The following is a 17,843-nucleotide window of genomic DNA, read 5'->3' on the forward strand; positions in this document are numbered from 1 at the left end:
CTCGGCATAAGGTCCCTGGCTGAGCTCTTCCACCTCAGTGGCAATGAGTGTCATTAGTACTAGATGCTATATGCTCTCAAATCTACATATTAAACCCATGTCTCTGCCTTGAGCTCCACACTCACATGCTCAGCTGTCTACTAGCCATTTCTGCTTGATGGCCTAACAAGTAAATCCAAAAGTGAACCCACCATCTTCCAAACGTACTTCTGGTCTAACTTTTTAAACTAGAAGTGTGGAGTCATCCTTGATTCTCCCTTTTAAATCCCCTACATCTAAACAAGAACTAATTTCCTGCAGATTTTACTTCCTAAATATTTCCTGAACACACCCAATTCTCTTCAACTACATTGTTAGTACCCTTGTCAAGGTAACCTTCCTCATTTACCCAGGTGGCTGCAAAGTCCTCTAACCCATCTCCCCATCTTCAGTTTTACTCCTCTCTAACCCATCTTCCACACTGCTATCTGCATGATCTAAGAGCAAGCAAATCTGATCACAAGAGCCCTGATTAAGACCCTTCAAAAGCCTTCTCGTAACTCTTAGTTAATCTGCCCTCCTGGTTAACTCTCTAGCTGCTTCTAGAAACACTCTTTCCCTCTCCCCCTCTACTAATTATTTTGTTTCTCAAATGTGGCAAATTCTTCCCTCAGAAACTTTACCGCTAATGCTCTGCCTTTCTTCTACCTCTCATTCAACAAATAGTTAGTCAGTCCTCTTTCCCTGGTTAATTCTTACTTGTCTTTCAAATGTCAACTTCAAATATCACTTCCTGCAAGAAGGCTTCCTTGATCACTTACAACTAGATTTGGTTCTCCTGCTACTGTACTCCATAACACCTATTACTTCTCCATATAATTTTATTGTAATCACTTTTTTCTTTTATCCTCCCTGTAAAAATCCAACAGGGTACTATATTTTTATTCACAGAATTTGATTCTGGCTCTGACACAAGCATTACATATTTCATATTTAAAAGCTGAACAGTAGTTTGAAAGATGGACAGATGGAATGATACTAGGTATTACATACTAAGAAAATAAACCTAGAAGTTAGGAATTATTTCCAGAATTTCCCCCAGTTTACAGATAAGGAATGGAGCAACCTCAGAGAGACTAAGTAATATCACAGGTATTTAAAGTGTTAGGACAGAGTCAAACTTACGTGTATCCAATTTCAAAGCCCAAACTTTTTCTACTGAGCCACATTCTTTACTTACAAGCATTTTGTATATACTGCAACTAGGCCTTTATACTCCTAAATCGATATCTACAAATTAGGAACAAACATGTTTATGTAAAAGTAGTGATTAAAATCACTCCTTTGATTCAGACAATGTACTGTTAGGATAGTCTTCAACAAATAGCCTAGATTTAAAAAGAAGAAAAAAAATTTTTTTAATCTAAGTGCATCTCAAGTTAAAAGAAAAGATGCCAAAGTAAAAGAACAATGAAAAAAAAGCAAAGAAAAAAATGTCAGTGATCAATTGGTATTGCTCTAAACATCAAGGATTCAATATTCAGCCATGGAAACGTGTTAATTACACTACTACACTGAATTGAACTATAAAATTGGCAGCACATTCAGAATAATTTTCTTCTTTCATACACTGTCAAACACAGAAACAGTGTGGAAAAATGGGGAGAATTCGAATTTTGGAGTCAGTGGACCTGGGTTCAGATCCATGTTCCTATTACTTAAGAGCTGTGTGACCTTCGGCAAGTTTCTCCACTTCTCTGAGTTTAAATTTCATGCAGGTAAAATGAAAATAATATTATTTTTATTGAATAACTATATTAAGAATTAAAGTTAACATACATAAAGCCCACAGTAACCAAGGAAGGTATTTCAGTATGTGATAGTTATATCAGACATTTGATCCAGGAATTTAACCTGACATCATGTCAAAAACACACTCATCTGAAACATGGTGATAACTTTTCAACAATTTTTCTTACTTTTTCCTAACACCTACTAATAAGTCAATTATATTCCTTAATATCTTTACAAGTACTATTTTTGTATTGTTTGATGGGGTGATGAGGAATATAAGAGAAGGAAAAAGAAGAAATAGCACAAAAAGATAACAAATGTTTCAGCAGTTAAAAGATGTTCTGGTTACAGAACATCCTGTGGGTTAAGTCCAAACAATTTTGCACCTGAAATTGAGGGATCAGACTTAAAGGATGAGTAATTCTCTTGTACTTAAAGAAGAAATCTCCTGCCTCCATAGTTTCTACCCTTTCTCTCAGGATTTCAAGGGCATGATGTACTTTGTATTACACATCTCCAAGTTCTCATTAATACTGGAGGGACCCAGCAACACACAGTTATGTTGGTGCGTGTTACCCCATGAATTCTGATCCTTCCAGTAAGTGTAGAACATAAGCAGAAAGTGGGGAGCTAAAAGAATGGGGAAGAGGGAAACAGAAGGAAGGTGGTAGAAAATGATCGAATGACACTTAGTGATTAGTGCCCAAAGATAAGTAGGTCAGAAAAAATAACTAATATGCAAATAATTAGAAATTAACTTGCAGTTATAAATACTGTTGCTACAAAATACTAGATATTAACTTCTTTTTAATCATTTAAACTTCCTTTAAAATTAGCTTACCAGAGTCATAGCTTGGAGGCTTCATATCTCCCTGATTCAATTCTGTTCCGTATTTCAACTTGTGGTATTTAGCTCTACCAAAGAAATGAGAAAATACAAACCATCTTAAAACATATTTAAATGAACTTTAAGATATGTAACAGGAGTACTCATCAGTATGCAGTAGTCCTGACTAACTTTCAACAGTTCAAAGACTTCCACAGTGTCAAAGTCCTAATACAAAAGCACTCGCCATTATTATTTTGTTGTCGTTATACCATCAAGTCCTGTTATAATAAATAAAGGAATAACACTGAGAATCATAAATCTTGTTTCCAGAGTTACAAATGAACCAGATAACATTCTAGTTTCTGCAGTATTCAAATTTTCTTGATGACTGCCAGAGTACAATTCTATCAAAAGCAGTAAATAAGTTTGGATTGCGAAATAAACTTGAGAAAGACTAATCATTCTCAAAATTGAGTTTCGTTGCTTTTTTTTTTTGTAAAAAGGTCATTCATAATACTTTGCATTGTCAGGCAACTATGCTTTGCCAAGTATGCATTAGAGTGAACAATCTAAAGGAGGGAGGGGGAACCAGCCTAAATCATCAATGTTGAATAAGACATTCTAGTAGGAATAAATATATTTTTAGTAGCCAAGGTATCTTTTGCCTTTTCAGGAAGAACTGTGAACAGGAATACCTTCTTTTAAAAGCTAACTAGATGTTATTATCTCTGGTTTATCTAATTTAACCATCCCAGATTTAACCATCCGAGACCAAAAAAATAATCTAGATAAGGTAAAAAATTTAAAGGTTAACTAAAAATGGCCATACTTAATGTATTTGTATATTCTGACTTGTTTGCTTCCCCAAAATATTGAGGCTATTACAATAAATATTCAATGTAATAAGACTGGGATAATAACAACAATAATAATTTGAAAAACCAAAGTAATAAAGTAATAAAGAAGGAATAAAAGGGTAACCAAATAGCCAAAATTTGAAAGTTATTTTTTTCTTTATAAAAGACTGAGCACTTACTTTAAAGTTTTTATATTTCAAGAAAAGTATAAAGAAAATGAAAATTATTTGCTCGAATGTGTAAAATACTGGAATTCTTCGTATTACTTTGCAATAATTATTTTGCAGTTACAACACACAAAAAAATCAACATTTTGTACAGAGGGGAATCCTAAAACCTCTGAAAGTTACAGATAGCTGATGTTCTATTTCTTAAAGTAGGTGGTAGATACATGAATATTTTTTATATTAGTCTTTATATGTTTTGCATATATATGAAACGTTTTGTAATGATATGTATCCATTAAAAAGAAAAAAGAATAAAGAATCTTTGTGTGCAAATATGGGATTGATCTTTAAGCTTAAGTAGAAAAACAAGGTACAAGATACTCTGTGTGTGTGTGTGTGTGTGTGTGTGAGCACGTGTACACCTCTGTGTGTTTTTTATATGTGTGTTATGGTTTTTAAGTATAACTGTCAATCTTCAGATTTTTTTATAAACACACTTCATCTACTATAAGACAAACTAACAATACCTCCTATAAGGCAAAATAGCAATTGAAAGTAACTGGCCTGAGGACAGAATAAAAGCAGCCATAAAGTTTTATGGAGTTAACTTATGTATTTTTGTTTTACATATATATACATATTTATTTATATATATACACACACACATATATATATACACACATAGATATATGAGGAAAACATTTTCAAACACAAAATACTGCACTATAGTGCATTCTAGTGGTCTTAGGAAAAACTACAACAGACCTTACAGAAAAGGGAATAGAAAACATTCTATAGTAATTACACACTATGAACTAACATTTCATAAAAAATTAGATAAAGACAAAATAAGTAAAGAACTGCTGTGTTTGCTACAAGCTGTACTCCCATGAATCAGGGTCTCCCTAGTGAATTGTTAAGTTCACTGAAAAATAATTTACTCACAGAACTCAATTTAGTAACATTCCTTTTGAAGTCAGTATGCTAAAATACCTTCCCACTCATATTGCTTCCCATTGTTTTAACGCTTCATCTCACTGTTAGCAATACTCTTGTTCCCTAAGCTTTTTCTGTCTAAATCTGACTGGCTGCAAGTTAAATAGCAGACCTCATGCCTAAGAACTCTACATTTGATACACAGCTAGGCCTCCCAACTGGTCTTTACTGGATAAAACAGCATAAAATTACATAATTATAATATATTAAAGAAGTCCCATTATAGCTTTGTTTCAAAGTTAATTATTATATATAATATGCCTGGAATATAACACAGCATTCCAATCACACTTTAAACGTTGATACTTAAAAATAATTTGATTAAAAATTGAGTTATTTGTAGTGAGATGGATGGACCTAGAGTCTGTCATACAGAGTGAAGTCAGAAAGAGAAAAACAAATACCATATGCTAACACATATATATGGAATCTAAAAAAAAAAAAAAAGGTTACAAAGAACCTAGGGGCAGGACAGGAATAAAGATGCAGATGTAGAGAATGGACTTGAAGACACCGGGAGGGGGAAGGGTAAGCTGGGACAAAGTGAGAGAGTGGCATCGACTTATATATACTACCAAATGTAAAATAGATAGCTAGTGGGAAGCAGCTGCATAGCACAGGGAGATCAGCTCGGTGCTTTGTGACCACCTAAAGGTGTGGCATAGGGAGGCTGGGAGGGAGACACAAGAGGGAAGAGATATGGGGATATATGTATATGTATAGCTGATTCACTTTGTTATAAAGCAGAAATTAACACACCACTGTAAAGCAATTATACTCCAATAAAGATGTAAAAAATAATAATTTGATAAAATCCAACGAACTGTTATTGAATTCTTATGACATGCCAGGCACTGTACTGGCTGGTGGGAATAATGTGCAGCTTGTAGTCAGTTAAGGATAAAGGCAAGGAGATAAAGAAGAGACAAAAATGTAAATAAATAACTCTAGCACATGGTGGATAAGAGCTATGAGTTATATCAAATGTTATACGAATTTAGATAAGGGATTATCTAATTCTGTCAAAGGTCCTGACAGTAGTCAAGGAGAGCTACCAAAAAGAAGGAAACACGTGAGATTTTAGCTAAACCCCAAAACCTATAGTTCCACAATCAGACAAATGGACTGATGAAGAGGGTATTTTGGTCAGAAGGAATATCTTAAAAGTGGAAAAAAATACCCAGTGGTGTGTGTGTTTGTATAGGACTAGAAAGGAGCCTGGATGTAGAAGCTTTTACTAAGAAGAACTCTGAAATTAGCTAGATATTTTTAAGCAGGGATATAACATCTGTGTTTAGAAAACGAATTCCACGGACGTGGAAAATTAATCAAAATGAGAAAATGTATTAGACGCAAGGAGGACAGTTGGGTTTTTCAGTGGTGCAGACACAAGAGATATGTGGAGCAAATGGAAGAAATGTTTCAGAATTATATTTTATATAGTGTTTAAGGTTCTTCAATATAGAACTTCCTGAATAAACCTTAGGTTATACCCTGCGAGTTCTTGGAAAATTATATGTAAATTTTCTCATTTTGTAAATTTTATCACACTTTAAGGAATGCTTTGTTAATCCACTGCTAGGGGCTTCCCTGGTGGCACGGTGGTTGGGAAGCCCATGCGCCACAGCTACTGAGCCTGCACTCTAGAGCCTGTGAACCACAACTACTGAGTCTGTGCTCTGGGGCCCGCGAGCCACAACTGCTGAAGCCCACGCGCCTAGAGCCCGTGCTCTGCAACAGGAGAGGCCACCGTGGTGAGAGGCCTGCGCACCCCAACAAAGGGTAGCCCCTGCTCACCTCAACTAGAGAAAAGCCTGCACGCAGCAACAAAGACCCAGTGCAGCCAAAAATATAAAAAAAATAAAGAAAAAATTTTAAAAATCAATAGCATAAAAAAAATCCACTGCTAGGTGTGTAATCCTTCTTTAATGTTAAATATTCAGTTTTACTTAACTTTGGATCTTTTTAAGTGGGACGACTTAGAAAATCTGTAATACAGCAATTCAAAACCATGATCCTTACTTAGGTTTTTACAAGTTAAATGACAAGATGTCTGGAATTTGCTCTAAAATAGATTGAGATGAAGCAAGACTGACAAAAATGTTAACTGTTGAGGCTTGGAGGTGTATATAAAAGATATTAGTCTCTGTACACCTATGCTTCAAATTTTCCTCAGTTAAAAAAATTTTTTTTTAATTGGCTTAACGTGTCAGAAAAAATAACTTCAGAATCGAAAGAACTGAAATGTTCCAATTTTTAAAAAATTCCTTTGCATTAATTAAAAATAATTTCACAGTGAAAAGGACTCAAATGTTTAAGAGCTCTAATCCACAGAATTTTTTATTCCTTAATTTATCACACTTCAATGGTGCCATTACATCAGGAATAATCTCAAATCATTCCAAGGACCTCCAAAGATACAAAATCAGGGACACTTTTCCAGGAGAATCCCTTTAAGTTAAAAAGCAAAAAACAATCTTCCCTAGACCCAGCCACTATCTCTCTTTATCTTTTCTGTTCCCCAAAGTCAAACTACTTGAAAAAATAAACAACTCTGTCTCCTCTTTATCTACCCTTCTCACCTCTCAGTCCCCTGTGATCTGGTTTATGTTCCTGCTACCTCACTGAAGCTTTCTGGCAAGGATACCAACAAGCACCTAACTAGCAAATCCAGGACTATTTTCAGTATACAACTTACTTGCGATTTGTTTGGCGTCTGCAATTGTCAAACTTCCACCTGCTTTAGCTTGCTTACTGCTCTCTCCTTCCTTCTCTACCATTCTATGGTTGGCTCTTCTTCCTCTGTCTTTTCCTCAAACATTTCCATTTCCTGTGGCTCCTGCTAGTAATCTCTTCTTGTCCCACAATACCTGTTCTGTTTGTTTCAGAGTTCTTATAATTTTACCCACAATATTGATGATTCCCAACTACACATTTCTAGTCATGAGTCCCCCTGCCATAGTGGCTTTTCAACCCTAATTCTTTAGCTTTAATTCACTTGATACGTTTCAAACTTCTCATTCAAGCCAGAAACCTGGGACTCATTCTTGAATTACCTTTCTTCCTCAACCCCTATACCAAATCAACTCCAAATCTTATGCATTTTTTTTTTTCTATTTAAAATGTTTCATAGGGAATTCCCTGGAGGTCCAGTGGTTAGGATTCCAGGCTTTCACTGCCAGGGGCACAATCCCTGGCTGGGGAACTAAGATCCTGCAAGCCACAAGGCGAGGCCAAAAAAAAATAATAAAAATAAAAACTAAAATGTTTCGTAGTGGCTATCTCCTCTATTCTAGCAGCTACTATGTTATCATTTCTCATCCTAAACTATTACAATCTTCCTGCCTCTATTAACAGATCTTTTCAGTCCATCCCCTAAATTGAGGTCAGGGTGATCTTTCTAAAATCTATTTTAGACTATTCCATGCTTAAACCTTTCAACTGCAAGACAACTAAATGCAATATGTATTCCTAGACTGGATCCTGGACCAGGAAAAAAAATACTACAAAGATCATTATTAGGACATTTGGTAGAAAAAAATGCTATAAAGATCATCAGCGGAACATATGAATATGGGCTATATTACATAATAGAACTATATTGACATTAAATTTCCTTAATTTGATAAAGAGCTGTAATTATTTAAGGGAATGTCCTTGCTTTTAGAAGATGGTCCCTTAAGTACTTAAGGGCAAAGGGGTATAAGTCTGCAAAGAAGTAGCAAATGATTCAGGGAAAAAAAACAATGAGTATATAGAGAGAACATGACACAAGTAAATACTGCAAAACGTTGTCAACTGGTGAATCTGGGTGAAGGGTATATAGCTCCTGCAACTTCTGTTTGTTTGAGATTATTTTAGGAGAAAATGTTTTTTAAAACTTGCAGTGTAAGATAAAAGTTTGAACTCCTTAGTTAGGCTCTCCATGATCTGGTTCTTGCCCATCGCTACCATTATTGCTTATAAATCACAATTAACACCTTACCCTCCATACACAGTAATCACACATTTCTGAACACACCAAAATGCTTTGTTCCACGTCAAACGTATCTGCTCTACTGCTTGAACCTTGCCCATCTGGCAAACACCTTATTTTTTATGATGCTGTTCAAGTCTCACCCCCGCTAATCACACCCTTCTTTCTGCTTTCACTGCCTCCAGATCCAAACAACCACTCCCTTCTCTGTGACCCCACTGTATCCTGTGCTGACTTCTCCCACAGCACCTAACTTATTGCACTGTACTTCTGTGGTTTCCAAGTCTGTTTCCCACTACTCTAGGCCCTGAAGGGACAAGGTTTGTGACTTGCTTCTTCTCAATTCCAGCACAGTACTTAAGTTGGATGGATAGATTAATGAATATGTTAATGAGAATGCGTGCACACACGCACACACATACACACATACATATACACCGTATCCTTGGTTAGTTTAATATTTGTATATTTTAATTTTTCTGACTTACAAGATAGTATAATGTACCAGTAAAGAGTACAAGCTTCAGAATCAGACAGACTGGAGGGATCTGAATCACAGCTCTACTGTAACTCTGCAACCCTACGTAAGTTACTTAGTTTTTAAGCCTCAGGGGCTGGTACATGGTAGTTAATAGTTGCCATTATTAATGTTATTACACTCTCTCTTTGATTATGCCTATCATTTAGATTGTTTAAAATCTCAAATATTCCCAAATTACACACTTTTAGAAGTTTTTTATCCCCCACCATCTCCCCAATACAGCTTTCAATCAACCTCTCAAGCAATGAAAAGAATCACCAATTTTTCACTAAGAGGTCAATCTGTTTTCAACCTCTTGTGTCATTTAAAGATCCCACGTGAAGGTAAACACAACTTCTAATAAAGTTTTATCTATTTCTTGATATCCATAAGTAGCATCTTCTAAATGGTAGAAGATGCTTCGAAAAACTGAAAAGGGCATGTGATCAAAAACAAAGCAAAATAGAGAATTTCAATATCACCTAACAAGTACTCAATAATCTAAAATAAAGAACTGTCTTATACTGCTGACAAAAAATTCCAAAGACCATCCACTAAAGCAAACAAACTTAATTCATATAAAAACTTCCAAAATTCTCATCCATGACCTATTGTCCTTTACTTGTGAACCAAGTTTAGTTCTTGAATATCTTAGACACTAGCAGAATAGAAAGGTAAGATTCACTTCTGGAGAGATATGAATAGTTGATAGCAAAGGATCAAAATACCAAAACTGTCTATAAAAGGATTCTCAACACAGTCTGCCAGAGTAGGTTTCTTCCATAGAAAATACACCAAACTGAATAATACTAGATGATAAGGAAAAGGGAGTAAGTATTATAGAAATTTCCTTTACAACTCAAAAACTATTTCAATTCTATAAAGAAATAGATATCAACAGTTCAGGAAGTACATACATTCCTTTAGAAAGGACAGCGTGGGGGAAAAATGTTGCTAAAATCTTAAAAATCATATAAATCAGTTTTTCGGTCATTATTACTAAACATTCATTAACAAATTAACATCTTACAACCATTTCTAAATGTTTATTACAAATACTACTTCCTGAATTAAAAAGCAGAACACATTACAATGTGGATTTGTTGTAGGAATAACAGAAAAATCACTCCAATATTTAAGAGAACACTACCTTCCATGTCACTGAATTACCTTTCCTGTTTAAGAGCATACTCCAGCATCTTGATCCTCCTCACAAGATCCTTCTTCAAATTTTCTTGACCTTTCCTTTCCCCCTGAAGGAAGGCAATCTGAGCCTGAGTAAGGAAAAGAAAGACAAAACTCAGTTTAGACGAAATAAGCTTTTTCAAACTCAGCTGAAGAAAGAACCTTTGGAAGATAAAACAATTAGATGTAAAAACATTTCTTTTTACAGATCTGTCACAACGTATACAGAAGGGCACTGACTGCAAGCGGGGGAAATGCTTATTTTTTTAAAAAAGGACATCTATATAAATGTCACTTCAGACTAGGGATGTTACAACACGTAGTCTATATCCTCTAAGAGTCTATAATTTAAAACAACCAATATAAGTGCAGACATATGCAAAATATAGCACAGTTTGCTCAAGTGTTTGTCTTTTAAGGCATTGAGGGGGATTCTTCTTTATAAAAAGTGAAGATGGAGAACTACCATATGACCCACTATTCCACTTTTAGGCATTTATCTGAAGAACATGAAAACACTAGTTCAAAACACTAACATGCACCCCCATGTTCATTGCAGCATTATTTATAATAGCCAAGATATGGAAACTACCTCAGTGTCCATCGATGGATGAATGGATAATGAAGATGTGGTGTACACATACACACACACACACACACACACACACACACACACACAAACCCTGGAATACTACTCAGCCATAAAACAAATGAAATCCTGTCATTTGCAGGATTTCAACAACACAGATGGACCTCAAGCATATTATGCTAAGCAAAATAAGTCAGATAGAGAAAGACAAATACTGTATGAGTTCACTCATATGTGGAATCTTAAAAAAAAATAAAGATGAACAAACGAAACCAAAAAAAAATCATAGATACAAAGAAGAGATTAATGGTTACCAGAGGGGAAAAGGGCTGGGGGGGCAGGCAACATGGGTCTTAGGTGTCAATTGTATGGTGATGGATGGTAACTGGACTTGTGGCAGTGGTCATTTTGTGGTTTATACAGATGTTGAACTATAGTGCTGTACACCTGAAACTTACATAATTTTTTTTTAAAGGGTGAAGATGGGGAAAGGGGGTAAAGTAGAATCGTGAGTTCTTATAATAAGCCTTGTAAAGTAAGAGTTCTCTGAGTTTCACCATCTACTTAAATTTTATGATGGACTCCTTGTCTTGAGAGACTTTATCCTGGACCTCCCCTTCAAATAAGAAGTAGCTGCCTTTTCTCAATCCCCACCTTTCACCCCATCCCCATTTTGATTTGAGATGCAGGGGGAAAGGAAGTGAAAGCTGGGAAAAGGAAAATCAGAGAAAATGGCCCTCCATAGGTTCCTGGCCCCTCCCAAACATGAGAAAAAGAAAAAAAAGAAAAAACCTACATTTTAACATGAAACAAACTGTAAAACTCTAGTCTTCAGTTAGACAAAGGGGATAGGAAAGAGCAGCTCTCCATAATAATTAAAAAGACATTTAGAACTGAAATAATACTTTCCACTTAAGGAATTAAAACTATGTTGCAAATACTAACTGGTTAAAGTTACCCATAACACCACTAGGAGTGTGAGAGGAAATCTACTTAAGGGCCCTCAAAAATAGCTATCAGTTTCACTATTCTCACATTCTTTCCCCTCTCATTTCTATTATATTAACTCAGATAACGTTATTTATATTTCCACAGTGCTTTCCATTTAAGTAAGCAAAAATTTACATTTAATGATGATCTTACCACATCCCTAAGGAACTGTGGATTATCCAACTAAGGTTTAGTGAATGAACCATTAAACTTACCTTTTATTTGGTTTAAATGACACTCATTTCTTTTTTTTTCAGTACCATAATAAACACAAAATCCAACTCACCGAGCTTCTTATAACTTTCAGAATGTAGGTACTGTCGTGTTTTTGTTCTCATTTCAATGAGCTCTTAAAATTTATATTGCAATTATAAGAAGGATTAGTTTTATCTTATTGAAATATTTAAAAACAGGCTAAAGATAGTTCAGTTGTATACACAGAGGAAAAGGCATCAAATATCTACAATATCTGTATTTAATGATCATATAACCTTTTAAAATTGTATGTTCTACAATGAGATCATTATTTTATATAAGCAGAATTAATAATACATGCATTAAAAGCTGACAAAAATGAATGTCCTGTCAAAAGGATATAACAGCCCACCTTGTTTGGTCAAACAATGTTTTGGCCTAGAAGACAGGCTTCAAAATGGCTTTAATAAAAACAATAATTTAATCAGTATAATCATATAACCAAAGTAATAATAAAATTATCAATTTCTTCCTTTCTATACCCTTTGACGAGCTTTCTATTTCTGCCACCATCATTGGTCCTGGGTGATTCTGACACTTCAGCATATAATACTCAAAAGTCTTTACTGCAACTCATTCCCCAGCCTACCAACTACTCCTTATACTTCCAGGACACTTGCTTTCCCATCCTCCTATCAATTCACACACTGGACTACTTAACTATTTAATAAAAAATAAAAGACCCAGAATTGTTGGAGAGAGAAATTACAAAGAAGATGGAGGTGCCTAGAAAAGACAAACAAAAAGGAATAATAGAAATATCTGTGATATTCCTTGGTGATCAAAGGATATCTCTGTGGCATTTCTGCCACAGATGCATAACGTGAAATCAATCATATGGAAACATCAGGCAAACTAAAATTATGGGGCATTTTACATAAACTTTCTTGTCATCTTCAAAAGCAACAGGTCACAAAAGTCAAGGAAAGACTGTTTCAGATTGAAGGAGATTAAAAAGACATGAAAGGGCTTCCCTGGTGCAGTGGTAGAGAGTCCGCCTGCCGATGCAGGGGACGTGGGTTTGTGCCCTGGTCTGGGAAGATCCCATATGCCACGGAGCGGCTGGGCCCATGAGCCATGGCCGCTGAGCCAGCGTTCCGCAACGGGAGAGGCCACAACAGTGAGAGGCCCGCGTACCACAAAAACAAAAAAAATACAAAAAAAAAAAAGGACATGAAAACCAAATGTAATGCATGATTCTGGACTAGATTTGGCTATAAAAGGATATTATTGGGACAAATGGCAAAATATGAATGGGTCTGAGGACTAGATGGTAGTAATACATCAGTGCTAATTTCCTGATTTTGAGGACTGCATGTGGTTACATAGGAGACAAACACTAAAGTATTTGGTGGGTGGCAATGGGCCATCAGGTTGTCTGGCACCTTGCCCTCAAATGGTTCAGAAAAATAAAAATTCTTTGTACTGCCCTTGCAACTCTTCTGTCAATATAAGATTTTAGTTTTTGAAAAAAATCACTACTCCAACTTCCTTAATAAGATAAGATACAAACAATTCAATTCAAAGCCAGTATCATGTGTAATAGAGAAACCTGAGTAGTAATGACAACAGGAACAAAACAAGGATGTCCACTTCTTACCACAAATATTTAACGTTGCTCTGGAGGTGGTGGCCAATGTCATTAGTCAACAAAGAATTAAGTTTGGAAAAAATGAAAACACTAATTCAAAAAGACGCATGCCGCCCTAATGTTCATAGCAACACTGTTCACAACAGTCAAGATGTGGAAGGAACTGAACTGCCCATCAACAAATAAATGGATAAAGAAGATGTGGTGTATATATATACAGAGAGAGAGAGAGAGAGAAGTATTCCATGTATACACATACAATGGAATACTACTCAGCCATAAGAAAGAACATTCTGCCATTTGCAGCAATATGGATGGACCTGGAAAATATTATGCTTAGGAAAATAAGTCAGACAGAGAAAGACAAATACTGTATGATATCACTTACATGTGAACTCTAAAAAATAATACAAATGAATATATATGCAAAACAGAAAGAGACTCACAGATATAGAAAACAAACTTGTGGTTACCAAAGGGGAGAGGGAAGTGGAGAGGGACAGATTAGGGGATTGGGATTAACAGATACAAACTATGTATAAAACAGATAAGCGGGCTTCCCTGGTGGTGCAGTGGTTTAGAGTCCGCCTGCAGATGCAGGGGACACAGGTTTGTGCCCCGGTCCGGGAAGATCCCACATGCCGCGGAGCGGCTGGGCCCGTGAGCCATGGCCACTGAGCCTGCACATCCGGAGCCTGTGCTCCGCAATGGGAGAGGCCACAACAGTGTGAGGCCCGCGTACCGAAAAAAAAAAAAACAAAAAAAAACAGATAAGCAACAAGAATATATTGTATAGCACAAGGAATTACAGCCATTATCTTGTAATAACTTATATGGAGTATAATCTGTAAAAATACTGGATCACTACGCTGTGCACCTAAAAATAATATAATACTGTAAATCAACTATACTTCAATTAAGAAAAAAAGAAAGAAGTTTATAAATAAAAAAGAGAAAATAAAATCATATTATTTGCAAATGATAGGACCGGATATTTGGAAAATCCAAGAAAATATAGACTATAAACTATTACAAAAATAGAGGAATTTGAGTAAAGTAACTGCATATAAAAATAATAAATCAAAACCCATGGCTTCTATAAAAACTAGTTACATGATATAATGAAGGAAAACAATCCCATTTATAGTAACAAAAATGATAAGATAATTAGAATAAACCTTACAAGAAAAAAATAAGAGCTATACAAAGAATATTTTAAATGCTACTAAAGAGCACAAAAAATGACTTGAACAAATGAGAAGCAAAACCATGTTCTTAAACAAGAAGATTCTGCATTACAATGATTTTATTTCTCCCTAAATTACTCTTTTAAAATTATGCAAGCCCAATTAAAATACCAATACAACGTTTTTAAAAAACATCATACATAAAAAAAAAAATCACATATGATGAGTCTAAAGTATATATGGAAAAATAAACAAGAATAAAAAAATTATTTTAAAGCTCTAAAATATTTTAAAACATTATGATTTGTAGTCATCTAAAAAGTGGTACTGATGCACAAACAGACCTATCTATAGCACAGACAATCCAAAAACAAACCCAAATACATATAGGAATTTAGTATAAACTAAAGGTGACATTGCACATCATTGGGGAAAATGTAAATTGTTCAATAAATGTTGATGGGTAGCCATCTAGAAATTATTTCTCACATCAAAACAAATGCCAAAAGGATTAAAAAATTTAAAGGAACCCCAAAGTACTAGAAAAAAGGTAGAGTTTGATTTTAATAATCTCAGGGTTAGGAATGTCTTTTTGAAAATAAGACAAAACCCAAAGTCATAAAAGACTAAATTTCACCTCAAAAAGAAAATATTTATACATGGTAATTTAAAAGTTGCTGAAAACCTATCATGAGAAATAAGACAGCTCTTTTTTGACAAATATCAAAACAAAATCAGAAGAGTAGTCACATCACAAATCACAAGTTTGCTTTTCTTGATGTATAAAGAGCACCTACAAATTAATAAGAAAAAGATTGAGAACTCAACAGAAAAAAAAACTAAGAACATGTTGACTGAAAGGAAATAAAAAGGCTCAAACACATTAAAAAGATGTTCAATCTCACAAGAGAAATGCCAACTAAAATTGTAATCACATTTCCCCCTTTCCATCAGATTAATAAAGTTCAGTAATTTGATAATACAATATATTGGAGAAAATGCATTCGTATGTTGGCTGTGTTAATCAGTTTCACCACTACTGTGGACAACTTGGCAATATCTATCAACTTTGTAAATGCATATACTCTTTTTTTAAAATTATTTATTTATTTTTGACTGTGTTGGGTCTTCGCTGCTGCACGTGGGCTTTCTCTAGTTGCAGTGAGCAGGGACTACTCTTCGTTGAGGTGTGCGGGCTTCTTACTGCAGTGGCTTCTCTTCTTGCGGAGCACAGGCCCTAGGTGCACGGGCTTCAGTAGTTGTGGCACATGGGCTCAGCAGTTGTGGCTCACAGACTTCAGAGTGCAGGCTCAGTAGTTGTGGTGCACAGGCTTAGTTGCTCCACAGCATGCGGGATCTTCCCGAACCAGGGCTCAAACCTGTGTCCCCTGAATTGGCAGGTGGATTCTTAACCATTGTGCCACCAGGGAAATCTTGGTAAATGCATATACTCTTTACCCAGCAATTCTAATTCTAGACTGTTATCCTTCAAATATATTTGTACATATGTGAAATGACATACTGAAAAATACAGACAAGAATATATGTATAATCCAAATGTCCACCTACAGAGAACTAGTTAAATAAATTATAAATACAATTGGAAAAAAATTAGGTCCTTAACTAAGACCTACAAGAACAGAGGAAGAAAAAGTCAATTTCTTACATTTTTCCGCCTGGAAACTCTACTCAGAAAGTTAGAAACAAACATCTTAAAACACATGTTCTTACAGAAGAAAGCTAATTCTTTCTGTAAAAACAACCTGAAAATACCATATTCTAACGCATATATATGGAATCTAAAAAAAAAAAAATGGTACTGATCAACCTAGTTGCAGGCCAGGAATAAAGATGTAGACATAGAGAATGGACTTGAGGACAGGGGGTGGGAGGGGGAAGCTGGGGCAAAGTGAGAGTAGCATCAACATATATACACTACCGAATGTAAAATAGTTAGCTAGTGGGAAGCAGCAGCATAGAACAGGAAGATCAGCTCAGTACTTTGTGATGACCTAGAGGGGTGGGATAGGGAGGATGGGAGGGAGGCTCAAGATGGAGCGGATATGGGGACATATGCATGCATATGGCTGATTCACTTTGGTGTACAACAGAAACTAACACAGTACTGTGAAATAATTATACTCCAATAAAGATCTATTAAAAAAAATAATAACCTGAGTCTAAAACATAGTAGCTGGTATAAATCCTTCCTTTTGAGAATAAAGATTAAGTCCCAGGTACAGATTGTCCTAACATGGCAGGATACTGTTTTCTGAATCGGACTTTTTAATTGCAAAGGCAGGGGAGGGGGGTGGACAGAAGGGAAGAAAAGACTGAAAGGAAGAATAAAAGCGTAGGAAGAAAGAAGAACAGAAATAAAGAAAGAAAAGAAGAAAAATAGAAGGAAAAGTGGGATACATCTATAGGAAGGGATACTATGCAGTTGTTACAAAGGAGATAGCTCTAAATATATTGATAATGATATTTAAGATAGATTAAGTGAAAAAAAGAAGACAGACATTTCATGTAGTTTGCAACCATTTAGTTTTTGGAAAAAAAAAAGGTAAACATACCATTATGCTTCTGTGCATAGGTAATAACTCTGGAATGATTCAGAAGTATGTAGTAAATGTGAATGTCTCCAAAGAAAGCAACTGGGTGGCTGAGAGGGAGAGGAACAGGAGTTAAACCTACCTTTAAATGTACAGGTAGCCCTTTATACCTGCTGAGTGCTGTACCACAGGTATGTTGCTACACATAAAAGTCTCTTAACTGAAGAATTTAAAGACTTAAAGCCAAACAAAACTCGTTCACCACATATGGCACTATAAGCCACCAGTTTGTAGACCTGTCTTGGATGTTTCAATCCAAATTCATTATTTCTACAAAGGAGAAAAAAGAAGCTCCAAAAGATTAAATGGTGTATCC

The 17,843-nt window shown here is 35.4% G+C and overlaps 1 protein-coding gene across 3 annotated transcripts in view; it reads right to left on the bottom strand.

Annotated features, from left to right (window-relative positions):
* The window catches only part of STRN (striatin), a 111,480-nt gene that overhangs the window by 63,609 nt on the left and 30,028 nt on the right, over positions 1–17,843 (bottom strand). For all 3 annotated transcript variants that reach the window (XM_024753453.1, XM_024753452.1, XM_024753451.1), the window contains exons 2-3: positions 10,289–10,392; positions 2,615–2,688 (exon numbers count right to left, since the gene is read on the bottom strand). In XM_024753453.1, the coding sequence (XP_024609221.1) occupies positions 2,615–2,688; positions 10,289–10,392 (178 nt within the window). The remainder of the gene's footprint in view (positions 1–2,614; positions 2,689–10,288; positions 10,393–17,843) is intronic.

Source organism: Neophocaena asiaeorientalis, unplaced genomic scaffold, assembly GCF_003031525.2.
Source record: "Neophocaena asiaeorientalis asiaeorientalis breed wild unplaced genomic scaffold, Neophocaena_asiaeorientalis_V1.1 scaffold171, whole genome shotgun sequence".
Taxonomy (NCBI): domain Eukaryota; kingdom Metazoa; phylum Chordata; class Mammalia; order Artiodactyla; family Phocoenidae; genus Neophocaena; species Neophocaena asiaeorientalis.